The sequence below is a fragment of the Rhinopithecus bieti genome, unplaced genomic scaffold (assembly GCF_001698545.2).
Source record: "Rhinopithecus bieti isolate Rb0 unplaced genomic scaffold, ASM169854v2 scaffold_17667, whole genome shotgun sequence".
NCBI lineage: Eukaryota > Metazoa > Chordata > Mammalia > Primates > Cercopithecidae > Rhinopithecus > Rhinopithecus bieti.
Window position 1 is genome coordinate 1,786,046 of NW_016809668.1, and position 13,779 is coordinate 1,799,824.

The window sequence follows — 13,779 nt, forward strand, 5'->3', positions numbered from 1 at the left end:
TTCTGAGCAACTTTCATGTAGACGAGGCTAAACTGTGATGTTCAGCAGGTTAAGTGTGTTAAATGCATTTTTGACTTAACAATATTTTAACTTATGATAGGCTCATCAGGACATACCTCATCATAAATTGAGGAGCATCTATATAATTAACAGTAACTCTTGCTTTCCCTGTTGTCCCCTCAAATCCCTGAAATAAAACTTCCATGACCATGTATGTATTTCTTGTGACCCTGAGGGTCCTGATTAGTCACAGGTAAGAATTACTCCAAACAACAAAACAATACTTCTTTGAGTCAATAATTTTATTACTATTATTTTTCACACTGAGGAGACTTAGTTATATAAAGTGATATTCTATGAATTGGTTATCAGTAGTAGAAGCACAAAGGTGTGGACAGTGAAACAACAAGAAACACCCTTTATCAGAATGAAGTCCATGTGAGACAGAAGTACATACTCCAAACAGCCTATGTACAAATAAATAGCTTCCTGTCTATGTACAGACACATTCACAGAGAATAAACTGACATAGTATCGCCATGTATCTCATCATCCAGTGAAAATTGCTCATAATAAACATAACACATATAAAATGACAGAAGTAATTTGGAAGTGCATCCACTGGATTTTTGTAGGGGTGAGGATAGGGGTTACAATGCTCCTTTAAAATGGAGGTGAACAAAGGAAGCATGAGACCACGTCTATCCTAAAAAAGATCCTTTACAAAAATGGCATTCTGATATTTTTAGCATAACCTGTCTAAAAGACAGTTTATATGTTATAGGGCAAATGTCTATGTTGGTGTCAACGTTGACAACATTTTCTTTGTTTTAACCATATCTGAAGAACAAAAGTGTAATTTCTCTTTCTTTTAGTGCTAGCAGCAACTTCACTGAATCAAGAAGGTAGCTTTTGCTGTTCTTAGTTTTGATGGCTTTCTGAGTCTGTGGATTGCTTGAAGGTGGAAGCTGTTGCTTCCGGAGTCTTTTGACTTGAGCAGAAGAAATATCAAGGCTAGATGCAGGGCATGTATGTGTACTTTGTGTTCAGGGTTCAACAGCACGGTTTGGTAACAGAGGCTCCCTCTTCCGAATAGTCTCAGCCCTTTAGAAAAACTCTTCAGACCACAAAACTGCCTCTAACAGAGCACTATCACTGGCCCTTGGTTCAGATACCCTTTGTTTAGGGCAATATGGCCATTTAACATAAAATTGATGGGGTTGTCCAATTTAGTACCCATGTTTACTCTATATAGATAATTTAGGTACCCAGTTCTGGTGGATATTTCTAGACTACTAAGTGCTTTTTAGTAATTATTTTACTTGTACTCAAATTATATAAAAGGGCTGGGTATGGTGGCTCATTCCTTTAATCCCAGCACTTTGGGAAGCAAAAGCAGGAGGATCTCTTGAGCCCAGGAGTTTGAGACCAGCCTTTGTAACATAGTGAGACCCTATCTCTTAACAACAACAACAACAATTAGCCAGGCATGGTGGCATGTGCCTGAGGTCCCAGCTACTCAGGAGGCTGAGGTGGGAGGATCGCTTGAGTCCAGGTGTTTGAGGCGACACTGAGCTATGATTGCACCACTGCACTCTAGCTTGGGTGACACAGCGAGACCCTGTCTGTTAAAAAAAAATATATATAAAAATTTGTGATGAAGTAAAACATTAAAGTTTTTAGTTGTGGGGACATCTTTATGTATGTGTGTGTAAACAGTGTACCATACTAGGTTAGAACTTGTGTATTTTAGCAGAGAGGAGGAAAATAACCACCAAAGCATTATGAATTCTGCTGTCCTACGTGTCCTCTGAAGGAAGGTTAATAATTTAGGCATAAGGAATTACTGAAAAATTGTATGTCTCTATTTGCCATTTTTATAAGGGAACTTCTTACACCCATCCTATATTTATATAAAAGCTCAAACACATCCTACATTTCCCAGGTATATGTTTGCTAATTATCTATTTCATTCTCCATATGGGTGAACTTTGCTTTACATAACAAAATGGATTCCTGAAAAAAATCTACAATTTTAAAATAATTTCCATGTAGTATTAGAACTTGCTAAATAAACTGTAATAAGCTATTTTGAAAACGAAGAATGCTTTTGTGAAATGAATAATTTCTTTGATTTTCAAACAGTTTTATTAAAGCACACATCTAAAATTTATAAATAGATTAGGATTGCCTAGAACAATAATTGTAGTTAATAAAAATAGAACAGATAAACTCCAATTTACAATAAACAATACAAAACAGGAATGACTCATGGACTGCTTATTGATTGACTATATTCAGAAGCCCTGAATATATGTATTATTGGTATTTTATGGCTTTAATTAAGACAATTGTCTCTTATGAAGTACTATAAAGTGCAATATTAAAAAATTAAACCCAAAAGGCATCCATTGTCCTTCAGTTTTATTCTGATGAGAAGAATTGGAGATTTGTTTAATTAAATGGCAAGAAGTTGCTTACCCTTAATTCATGCATGTAATTTCATCCTTAAAATAATTTTATTCAGGGTCTCAGACTTTTTTTACTTTTCTCTTTTTTATGACATGATTTAAAAAATTAGTATTTTCTTTTGGTTAGCTGAGTATTTTGGAGGCCTGTTAGTCTCCAAGGCCTTAGTTACTTACGGATCCGTTATGAAGGAATATGCAACCCAATATGTAAGAATGCAGAAACAAATTCCCATCCTTTTGGTGAACCCTAGCCCATGAGGTCAATCAGCAGCTTTACAAGTTCTATCCAACCTACCACACAAAATGATGTAAACACACTGCAGTACTGGTTAATAAGTGGAGATCCAACCATTTACCCCAGTTTCATTTTTAAAATAAAAACATTGATTCCTCTTGATAAATTAGTGGGTGTAAGTGCAGGCCCAGAGCTTTGGAGTAATCTAAAGTGGTGTCTTCCCCATTGTGAGTTCTTTGTGAGTCTGAGATTATGACCTAATGACCTTAGAAACAGTTTGTGACTTTGACTTCACCAGGGCTTCATGGTCATGCTGCACCCAGTATAGTTCAACACTGTTCAGACAGTGATTATGATTAGTCATAAGAACTATGACTAATCATTTAAGAACAATATAAGGAATTTAAAAAGGCTTAGTAGAGAGGAGCTATAAAAATTAAGAGGGTTAAAGACTCAAAAATCTAAAGATAATTTTAATGAAAATAGGTAAAGAGTCACATAGTGGTGACTTCTAACTATGTCTGGGGCAAAGAGTGAAGAGTGCCCAGATGCAGTTACTTTCTGCCAACAAAAAAACAGGTTCATTAAGGGGAGGGGTTTGGGTTAACTTGGAGGGAGGCTTTTTCTGATGCTGATGGTTGTTAAACACTGAGCTGGGTCACACCAGCATCTATGCTGGGATCTCCCCCGTAAGAGGATTATCCTTTGGATTAGCGTGATAGACTAGACAAACCCTCTTAATGGAATTACATCTTTGGTGGGAGCCTATGCAAGCTCCATGGCATTCTTTCAGACTTAGGTATTTGTCTGTTTTTAAAAATTTTATTAGGTTTTCCAGTCTGTCAATGAATGATCTGTCAATGAAGTGCTTTGGCTTAGATAATATGGTGCTCTACACAGTCCCTCACTATTTGTACACTAATTTGAAAAGAGTTGCCTATCCCATCGTAATTGCAGGGTCATTTTTGCCTCTCAAATGCTGCCTGACTTGTGGATTTGCTTGTCCTTTGTAGCTGTTTCTTACTCTTTCTGAAGAAATCTGTCCCTAACCACATTAAGGACCTCCGCGGAGTTTGGGTGGTTCTGAGCAAGGCTGATGATGTCCCACGTGTGAGGAAGGCATGCAAAATGCCAGTGTGTACATTAGCTAGGGGGAGTTAGTGTGGAAAACAGAGTCCTTCCAGAGCAAACAGGAGTGTGCCTGTGATTTCTACAGATGCCTACAAGCTCCTGGTGATTACCTGCCACAACCTGTGCAGGTCCAAAGCTCCCGGTGAAAAAGGAATATTGCCGTGGTGTAATAAGAAGTAATAGAGTTGAGCTGGCTGTGTAGTAGTTCTCTTATTGCTTTTCTCGTTTGCTGTATATTTAAAAAATATGAAGCTGTGAGATTAAAAATGAAACACAAAGATGGAAGCAGAGGCAGAGTCAGGGAGCTAACTGTAAAGAGATGGTGGAACAGGGCAGGGTTACTTTTCTTTCCCAAGGTCTTCCTGAGATGGTTTATTTTTTATTTTTTTAAAAAATCTAAAACCGTATATGGGCTCTTGTAATTGGCTAAACATAGCCTGATATTTGTAACCATTTCAAACTACATAGGGATATATTTCAATGTGATACTTGGTTTCTTAGAATCCTAGGAGATTAATATCTCCTTTCTTCCCTTTCCTTATTCTTTTTCTTCCCCCTAACCCACTCTTAATGACAAGGCCTTATTTAGTAATTAAAGACAATATTGTTGAAAGAGGTATAGGGGTTGAGGAGGTATCTTTTAAAAATACTAAGCTGGATGGCGAAGGAAGATGTGGCTTAGCAAGAGTGAGCACTGACTTCTATGCATGCTTTCAGGAGAGAGTTGTTTTCTCCAGAAATCACCCTGAGAACACCTTCACTTTCTTCTGCAACAGAGCTGCCACCTATAATAGGGCCACCTACTTACTGGAAAAAATATCTGTCCAGGTGCAAGAAAGCATAGCATCCACATAATCTTGCGTGTGTGTGGGAATGTGGGTGTGTGTTTGGTAGATGTGGGGAGGAAAGCACACGGACATGTTCTGAAATGCTTGCCATCAGACCCATGTTAGATAGTCCAACGCAGTAATTTCTGCAGAGCATTTAACACAACCACCATCTTCTTCAACTCTATATGGCCAGCCGCTCTACCAGGTGTCATTTCTTTGGTCAACTTTTTGTTAAGGTGGTCTGGAGGTGGGCTCCCTTGGTAGCTCAGCTCTTCTCACACTGTTCCAGAGGCCTTTAAAAGCTATGTGCAGTGGTGGGGAGTTTGCCAACTCTCTCCCTGCCCAGGAATGGATGTACATTAACATTGTCAAATGTCTAATCAGTGAGGCAGCTGTGTTTTGCTGAAAGGGCTCCAAACCACCTGATTCATGTCTTCCCTATAAAATAAATTATAATGGCCCTTGTCAGGTGACACCTGTTAGAAGCCTTACAAAGCATTTTCCCTGAATATAAAACAGTCTCCGCCTCTTTTTATAATCTTCTGGGCAAGGCTTTAGGACATTCTGCATCTGCCAAGAGTATAAACAACCCTATCCTTTAGTCCCTGCATATATCATTGCTCTGTCACTGACTCAGTTTAGGTCCTGGGAAGCTGCATAAACACCATCTAATCTTCAGCTTCAGTTCATCAGGATCTGGTCAGGTGCAGAGGGCAGCTGGAGATGGCACGGGCATTCTCAGATGCAATTTAGGAGTTTCTATTTGGGAATTGTCAGTTTGAGCCAAGCTGCTCTGCTGCCTTGGAAGTATGGAGGAGGGCAGGCTGTGACAGCAAGCAAGACCTGCTTGGTTTGCTGTGAGTAAATGAAATCATTTGCGTGCAACTCGTTTACTGCAGATGGATTAGTACACTGTTGGCTCTTGAATTGTTGGTATCTTTTATACCCTGCTCCAGAGAAGCAAAGAGAGTATCTGCAGTCTAAATTTTTGCTCTGTATTTTCTGTTGTGTATTCTTTGCCTCTATATTAGCATTAGGGATATGGCTGACTGAGTTCCTTAAGGCTATAAATCGATATTCTTAGGGTGGGAAAATATAGGTACATAACGTGAATATTTGTAGGTATATGTGCATGGAACAAACAACCTTATGAAACCAGGAAGAAATGTTCCCTTTGGTTTGTGTGCATGACTTTCCTCTTCCTTGACTTTGGCAAACTTGATGCTCCCTGCTTTAGAATCCTGAATGTGATAGGGTCAGAGGGTGATGATGTAAGTCATATTATATGTGTACATATAGATCTGGTATAAAGATATATATATATATTTATATATGTATATACACAGTCATGCAGGAAGGGAGTTAGAGATGTCCTGTTTTAGAGACCATGATGTGGAAAGTTCTTTCTTATAATTATGCCAATGATTTGAATGGTTTAAAGACCCATTGTTGAACTTTGTACACATCTCTCTGAATTTACCCTGGCTCAACACATAACCACTTATACAGAAATGAAGGGAAAGCAAGGGTGGGCTGTGGAATCACTTGTGTCCCATCCAGTGAGGGAGCAGTGCTGTTGTAAGTCAAGCTCAGTGCACATGACTGATGTGGGAATGGGGCTTGGAAATTTTGTCTTCTCAAATGCAACTTCACATGAAAGACCACAACACTTCCTGTGAAGTGGAGCTCTGAAACAAGCAAAGGGCACCATAGCTGCTTGGATAGTTCTTCACTGTGAGCTGGGAATAAATGGGAGGGAGTGAGGAAGCATGGGGAGGATCAGGAATAAGAAGAGGGCGGCACCAGGTCTCCTTCAACTTTTGTTTTACATAATCTGTTTGCAGTTGAGTCAGTCACCTATTTAAACCTTGTTTCAAACAACACACCGGTCAATAACATAAAATTCACACAATATCCAGCTTCGCTGCCCTTCAGGAAATACACAGGGAAAACAACTGGAGTTTTTAAACGTTAAAGTTCACTTCCTCATTCTTTCACTCTAAGGAAGCAGCACAAATTCTTGCCCCAGTACAAAGTCCTGACCTTGATGAATGAGATTCATTCCCATTAGGTGGCAGGTTCTACTGAGCGCCTCTATTGGATGGTCTTTCAATAGCTTGGCAGGCACTGTCACACATCTGAAGACCCCGCTCTGCCAAGTTGGGGAGACGTGAAAGCCAGCCTCCGACTGGCAGCCATCTTGATTTCTTGTTTTCCCAGGGGGCCTCGGGTTTGAAGTGCTTTTTGCTTCTGGGTGAAGAGCAATGATGGGCATTTCCTGTTATTGCCATGCTCTGTGGGGTGAGCTGGGGTTTTCAGGAAGGAATACTGAGCTTGATCTGGGGCTGTCAGGTTACCTTTCCTCTTATTCCGCTGTGAGTTCTGCATCCTATCTTCCTATGTTAAGAGGTATGTGCTCACAACAAAATCATAGCAGGCGTCAATGAGAGAATAGATTGGAGATAGGAACACATACGGTGAAATTTCCCATATGCCGTATGTACCGACTTAGACATAGGATGGGTACAGAATAATGAACCATCCTTGATTCAATTTTTCAACTGATTTTAAAGAAAGCATGACTTGGAGAAATGAAAAGCGCTCTATATAGTTTTCCACTGATTTAGTTTGCCTATTTTTTCCCCCTTGCTGGCTTTATTTTCTACTGACATGGATCTGAGAAATCACACAAGGTGTCATACAGAACTTTGGGGCATTGAATGCATGAAATTAAAATATTCCATGTAATGTTGAACAAAATCAATAAATCAAATTGTTAGAGGAATAGCTTGAAACCAGTGTAAGGAAGCTGTCAAATACAGTGTACTCTAAAACCTAGACAGAATCCCAGATAAGCTCCTGATGGAAGAAGAGACATAGATGTTACAAGAACTTTAACCAAAGTCTGGTCCTGGTACAACTCGACCTAGCACTCAGAAACCTTCCTGGGGTGCACTGAGTGTGCAAATGCCTTTCCAAGCATCTCTAAGCTGTCTCAACCCAAGCAGTGCTGATCAGAGTTATTTTAGTGCTATTGGGAATAATGATTTCTTCAGACACTAAAGCCCTTTATGACTACATTGGAAAACGTTTTAAAGAACTATGCCCTTTCATCCCATTAGGTGGCAAGGCCCACTAAGCACCTTTACTGGATGATTTCTTATCACACATCTAGGCTCTCTTGGCAGCCCTTAGCATCAAAATATATCTAAATGACAATCACAGCTAAACTTACCCCCCTTCTTTTGATAATAATGGGACATGCGCTGGAAAAATACAGGTTCAGTTTATATAGTCTTGCTGTCCTAGAAAAAGCACTAATTTGGTTTGTAGTCATATTTTCTACTTGCATGCTGGGACAATAAAAGAACAAAACAAAACAAAAAACCCAACCCTGGTTACCTCCCTGCTTCCCCAAACCAATGTCCACCCAGCCTAGGTTTTTAACCTCTGTCTGTCCTAAGTACCCTGACTTTCTTGGTCAGGGTACTCAGTTGGAGGTGGGCAGATGGTCTCCCTGTTTGGCTTGTGGGAATGTTTTGGAAGGCTCAATTCAGGGCCCCTACAGACCTTCTCCACTAAGCCCTCTTCCTTGCAAACTATTTCCCTGAACCATCTACCTTACTAGGCAGGATCCCAGTAAGTCCAAGGTAGGCTGAAGGTCACAGCAATGCTACCTTTGTCTACTGGTTCCATTAATTCACCTCTTGCACTTAAGAGGTAAAGTCCAGACTGCAGGTTGATGCCCCTCTTGAAATAAGTACTATAAATATACTAGAGCTATCCCTGAAAAGATGCATTTGTACTTATATATATATATGATTATATATATAAAATTTTTCTATTTATTTACAGGTATGTACTAATCTATAGGTATGGAAGGAGAGGTATAGTACAGGAACAGGCAGGATTTGTGTGTTCATGTGCGTATATTTATAATATGTATATTTATAGGTGTATATATATAGCCTCTGTCGTTGTTTGCATCGAATGTACCTCCGACCAGCGAGGAGTACTTGTCAGTGGTGAATAGGGAGAAGCCCCATATTGACGGTTCTCTTTGTCTCTTACATGAAGTCATTTGAGTAGGCAAGGTGGAAGCAGCCTGTTAAGTGAATGGGTCCAGTGTGAATCCATCTCTCCTCAAATCCATCAAGGAGGGACACTTGGTACCCAGGGCTGTGTGCCAGCTGCCTCTTCTCAAGAGGTCAAGGAGCCCAGAGTGGGGAGGGATCATTCATGCTGCTGGTGTAAGATATGGCTTTTCCTACTAGATGGAGACAGGGCATGTAAGAATTCTGTCTTCCAGGAGAACGCTCACCACCAGGAACACAAAATAGAGGCCAAACATGATGAAGCCCAGGATTTTGTTCATTCGCCACTTGCAGAGGGCAATGGAGAGGATGACGAAGAGCAGCATGATGAAGAGAAGGACGATGGCACAGAAGAGGCCATTGCTGCTGACAGCCACTGGCTGGAATCTGTGAATGACGGTGTACAGGAGCCAGGGCAGTGGGAGCCTGTGCAGGAGGGAAGCAGGGCAGAGGGGAGTGGGAAGACAAGGGAGTAGTCAGACACGTTGAAGAAGGCAAACAACCTATTACGTTCTCAGGAACTCTAATCTGTGTGTCTTGTTAGGTTCACTATGACTCGGGCACAGTTGGCCCAGGAAACCACATCAGGAAATAAGACTTTAAAAACCTTTATGTTCTGACTGAATTCAGAGCAGGGAGAACAGTTAGACAACATCAAAGACATGACTGCTGTAGGTGATTTCTGCATTTGCGAATTTGATGGGAAATTATTTTGTTTCCTTCCTAGTTGAGATTAAAATGTTGCTTTCAGTCCTAAAACGGTGAATTGCAGGATTTGCACAGGGTGAAGGAAGCAGGCAGGTGCAAAAAAGGTAGAGAAATGAGTGGTGAAAATGAGGAAAAAATTAAAAAATGGAGACAAAGAATAGCAATGACTTAAATAACAATCTAAAGGCAAGTGAAATTAAATGACGGTGGTGGGGGCCATGATACAATATCATAGTCTGAAGTTTATTCTGGGAAAGATGTTGACAATTGTTTGATGAAAATTGGTCTTTTGAAAGACTTAAGGAAGGCAGTATCTTACATTTGTGATGTGTTTTTTTAAAAAAAAACAGGTATATTTTTATACCTGTTTTCTCCCTTGTCATTCAGCTTTTAAAATCTGAGGATCTCTTATGTTTCCTATCCAGGGTGGTGATTCTGAAAGCCCTCAGGAGAGCTAGTTTCCACTACACCACAAGTGTTGACTAGAACTCTGAGAAAGGAAGATGGCTGGAAGTGCAGGGCTCAGGGGACATGGGCATTTCCAAGTGGCTGGTGATAGGCGTCTGGCTCTCCCATCAGCCTAAAGACAGCATCATGGCTAAGGAGATACCTGCTTGGCTGGCTGAGCTTTCTGAAGGACAAAAGCTAAGGGAGGTTCAGTTTTGGCCTAGTCTCAGGGTGTGGAAGAGGAGGTACTCTTTTGAAACATTACATTCTCCAAAGGAAGAGAGAAATAATGAGGGTGAAAGGGGCAGTGAGTTTATAGATCTGCCTCCTATGCTGGAGAGAGGGAATTGGAAAGCAGAGCCCATGCATTGTGGATCTTTGAAATTCCAGGCCTGGCACATGCAGCCCCTAACTGGGTGCATATATTAACCTGGGCCAAGCTGAAGTGATCGATGTTACTGCCTTGTGAGGATCAGTACAGGCACTTTGTCCACTAGAGCCTGGCCAGGAGGGGCTTCCTTCTGTGAACTTGTCGGGGAGGGGTTCCCAGCCTGGGAACAAGGGGTAATTCCAGTTCTTAGTGTGTGTGTGGGGGGGCAGCCTTGGCATCCTGGGGTCAGCAGTGAAAAGTCAGAAAAGGGAAGGGGAGGGCCTGAGAGTGGCAGTGATGCCAAACTGAGAGCCGTTGACAGGGACTTGGTCTGGGAAACTCTTCTTCCATCTCGTGAAGAAAAGACCAAAACCAATTTTATTCTTATTAAAACACACACACACACACACACACACACACATACACACACACACACGCTTCTAGTGAAGTTGAGTTTAATAGCACTACAAATGGCTTGCAAAAACCTTTCGGGGGAAAATGACACTTTTCATGCCTTTTGGTCTACCAATTCTATTGTCAGGAATTAAGTATAAAAATAACTGAAAATGCAGATTAAATTTTACTCAGAAAATGATCATTTCAGTGTTATTTTGAATAATAAACTGAGTATCTCTAATAACCTCTAATAACGGAACTAGTTAAACAGCAAATAAGTAAATGTAATGTTATATAGCTGTTTAAAAATCACAAGCTTAGAATGCTACAGGAAAACAGCCATAATACAATTGGAAGCTAAAAATGAAAGATGCATACATACACACAAATAGCAATGTAATTTCAATCATGTGAAATACACAAGAATTTCAAAAGGGTGGTGAGTTATTGATTTTTAAGCTTTATTTTTCTTTTCTTTTTTCTTTTCTTTCTTTCTTTCTTTCTTTTTTTTTCCCGAGACGGAGTCTTGCTCTGTCACCCAGGCTGGAGTGCAGTGGCGTGATCTCAGCTCACTGCAGCCTCTGCCTCCTGGGTTCAAGCGATTCTCCTGCCTCAGCTTCCCAAGTAGCTGGGACTGCAGGCGCACACTACCATGCCTAGGTAAATTTTGTATTTTCAGTAGAGACGGGGTTTCACCATGTTGGCCAGGATAGTCTCAGTCTCTTGACCTTGTGATCTGCCCGCCTCGGCCTCCCAAAGTGCTGGGATTACAGGTGTGAGCCACCACGCCCTGGAGCTTTATTTTTATTTTCTAAATCTGTGAGTATATGTTAATTTTAGAAGCATAAAGAAAATGCTGGCAAAGCTATGAAGAAACTTTTACACTTAATATATTGCTAATAACATCACTCAATATATTGTCAAAAATGTTGTAAGCTGGTGTAAATTCTTGGGAAAGAACTTTTTGGAAAAGAAATACAAAATACATCAATAGCCATTAAGATGTTCAAAATATTTAGTTCATTAATACTGCTTAAAGGAATGTATCCTAACAAAATAATTAGAAAGAGGTTTTTCTGCATAAAGATAATCATCAAAACTCCCATAGCACAAAATTTAAAAAATCCTATAAATGAAAAGGAAAAGCCACTGAAAACGAGGGAAAATTTGAAGCCACAAAATGTTATGAGCTATGAAAGTCTTAGAAAAATGGTTATGATTTACTAATTTATTCATAGATGCCTCTCTATGCCAGGCATATATTGCTTTAAAATGGAAAAATAAAAGCCTTCCAAGCAAATAAAACTGAATATTTTACTAAGAAAACTTTGTGAAATACATGGAAGAAAACATACAAAAAAGAAGTGTTATTTCTGAGTGATAGAATTAGGAGTGACTTTTCTTTAAACTTCCATTTGTGTGTGTGTTTATATAATTTAAGAATAATGAACAAAAAGCACTTTGTAATTCTTTATAATATACTATAGAACATTACTATTATTATTATTATTTTTTAAACAAGAGATTGACCAAGAACACTACTATGAATATTTGGACCACAGAATTGAGAAACACTGTTTAGGCATTCATTCATTCACCCATCCATCCATCCATCCATTCCACAAACATGTGTCAAACAACTACCAGTGATAGCAATGCAGTAAGCTCTGATGAGTTCCTGCTCTGGCGGATGCACAGTCTAGTAGGCAGATACACCAGGACAAGAGTAAGACATACAGAGAGTTTATAGGGACAAGAGCCTCTAAGTCAGGCCCAGGGGAACCAGAAATCAGGATTTAAGTTGTCACTGAAAGGATAAGTCAGAGTTTTCCAGTCAGACAAGCACGGAGAGCTCTTCAGTGGGGGCTCACGTGTGATTGAGACCGTGGACACTCACAACAGAGTTTTATGCAGAGAGATTGCTACAATTGATAGCACAGACTCTTAGTCTTCAAATCCTAGCTACCGCATTTAATAGTTGTGTGAACTCTGGGCCTTTCAGTATTTTTATCTGAATAATAGGGGTGATAATACATACTTCATAGGATTATTGTATGGCTTAAATGGAGAAAAATGTACACACAGTGCACATGGTAGACACTGTAGGAAAAACAAGATGGTAACGAAAAGGTGCAAGACAGAACAATATTTAAGATATTCAATGAGAAAGTAGGTGCTTTTAGTAAGGTTCCAAACTCAAGTGTTAGGAGCCCAGTACTCCAGGGAACGTAAGGATAATGTCTTATATCTTATTTTCTCAGGGTACTGATGTTCAAGTTTGTTTGTCAGATTACTTTTACTTTTGACAAGTTAAATAAAATGGTAGAGATCACAGCACCCCAAACCCCAATTTGATTCACTTTAGTGATTATTCATATTGAGAGCTCACGTTTGCTTCATTGTAAGAACAGATCTCACCTTCTGGCTTTCAGAAAAACCTAGAATATCTTCACCAGTGCAGATAAAGAAATGGTAATGCCAAGATTGTCAGTATTTTCCAAGGAAGGATAAAAGATATGTATGATGGGCCTATGTTTGTCCCAATCTGCCTTAAAATCCAAATCTCACCTTAGGCCAGTGGGGACTTGAATTAAAATTAGAATGTGAACATTCTTATGAAGCTATCACATGATATCTCAGTTCCACTTGAATGTTGTTATATAAGTGAAATTCTCCCGAAATACTTCCTAAAATAACCATTCTATATGTAGGTATGTGTTTCTGCTTGTCTAGGGATGACTTATTTTTCATTAAGTTCTCTGAAATGAGAAATAGAATTGGGGAAATGAAATGGTATTCTCAGTCTTTACTCTGTATTGGTATTGGTTAGTCGTAGGCTCAGAGATCCTGGTCATGTCTTTGCAGCTTCTAAGAAGACAAAGACACTGGTGGAGCTGGTGCGCACCTTTGTAGAACTATCTCTACTCACCCTACAGTGATGTCAAAAATGTTGCTTCCAACAGAGCTGGACACAGCCATGTCTCCTAACCCCTTCCGGGCCACTATGACACTGGTGATAAGATCAGGGATGGAGGTCCCAGCAGCCAAGATGGTCAGGCCCATAATCTCTTCACTGATGCCGATTGTCTCTCCAACC

At 39.9% G+C, this 13,779-nt stretch overlaps 1 protein-coding gene and 1 long non-coding RNA gene across 4 annotated transcripts in view; one reads left to right on the top strand and one right to left on the bottom strand.

Moving 5' to 3' along the window:
• Positions 1–281: 281 nt before the first annotated feature.
• Positions 282–13,779, bottom strand: part of SLC24A2 (solute carrier family 24 member 2) — a 271,049-nt gene continuing 257,551 nt past the window's right edge. For all 3 annotated transcript variants that reach the window (XM_017890099.1, XM_017890101.1, XM_017890100.1), the window contains 2 exons: positions 13,612–13,778; positions 282–9,187 (listed from right to left, as the gene is read on the bottom strand). In XM_017890099.1, coding sequence (XP_017745588.1) covers positions 8,938–9,187; positions 13,612–13,778 — 417 coding nt within the window. In that variant the 3' untranslated portion in view covers positions 282–8,937. The remainder of the gene's footprint in view (positions 9,188–13,611; position 13,779) is intronic.
• Positions 5,445–13,779, top strand: part of LOC108540847 (uncharacterized) — a 45,002-nt gene continuing 36,667 nt past the window's right edge. Inside the window, exon 1 of the long non-coding RNA XR_001888784.1 lies at positions 5,445–5,524. This is a non-coding gene — a long non-coding RNA (uncharacterized LOC108540847). The remainder of the gene's footprint in view (positions 5,525–13,779) is intronic.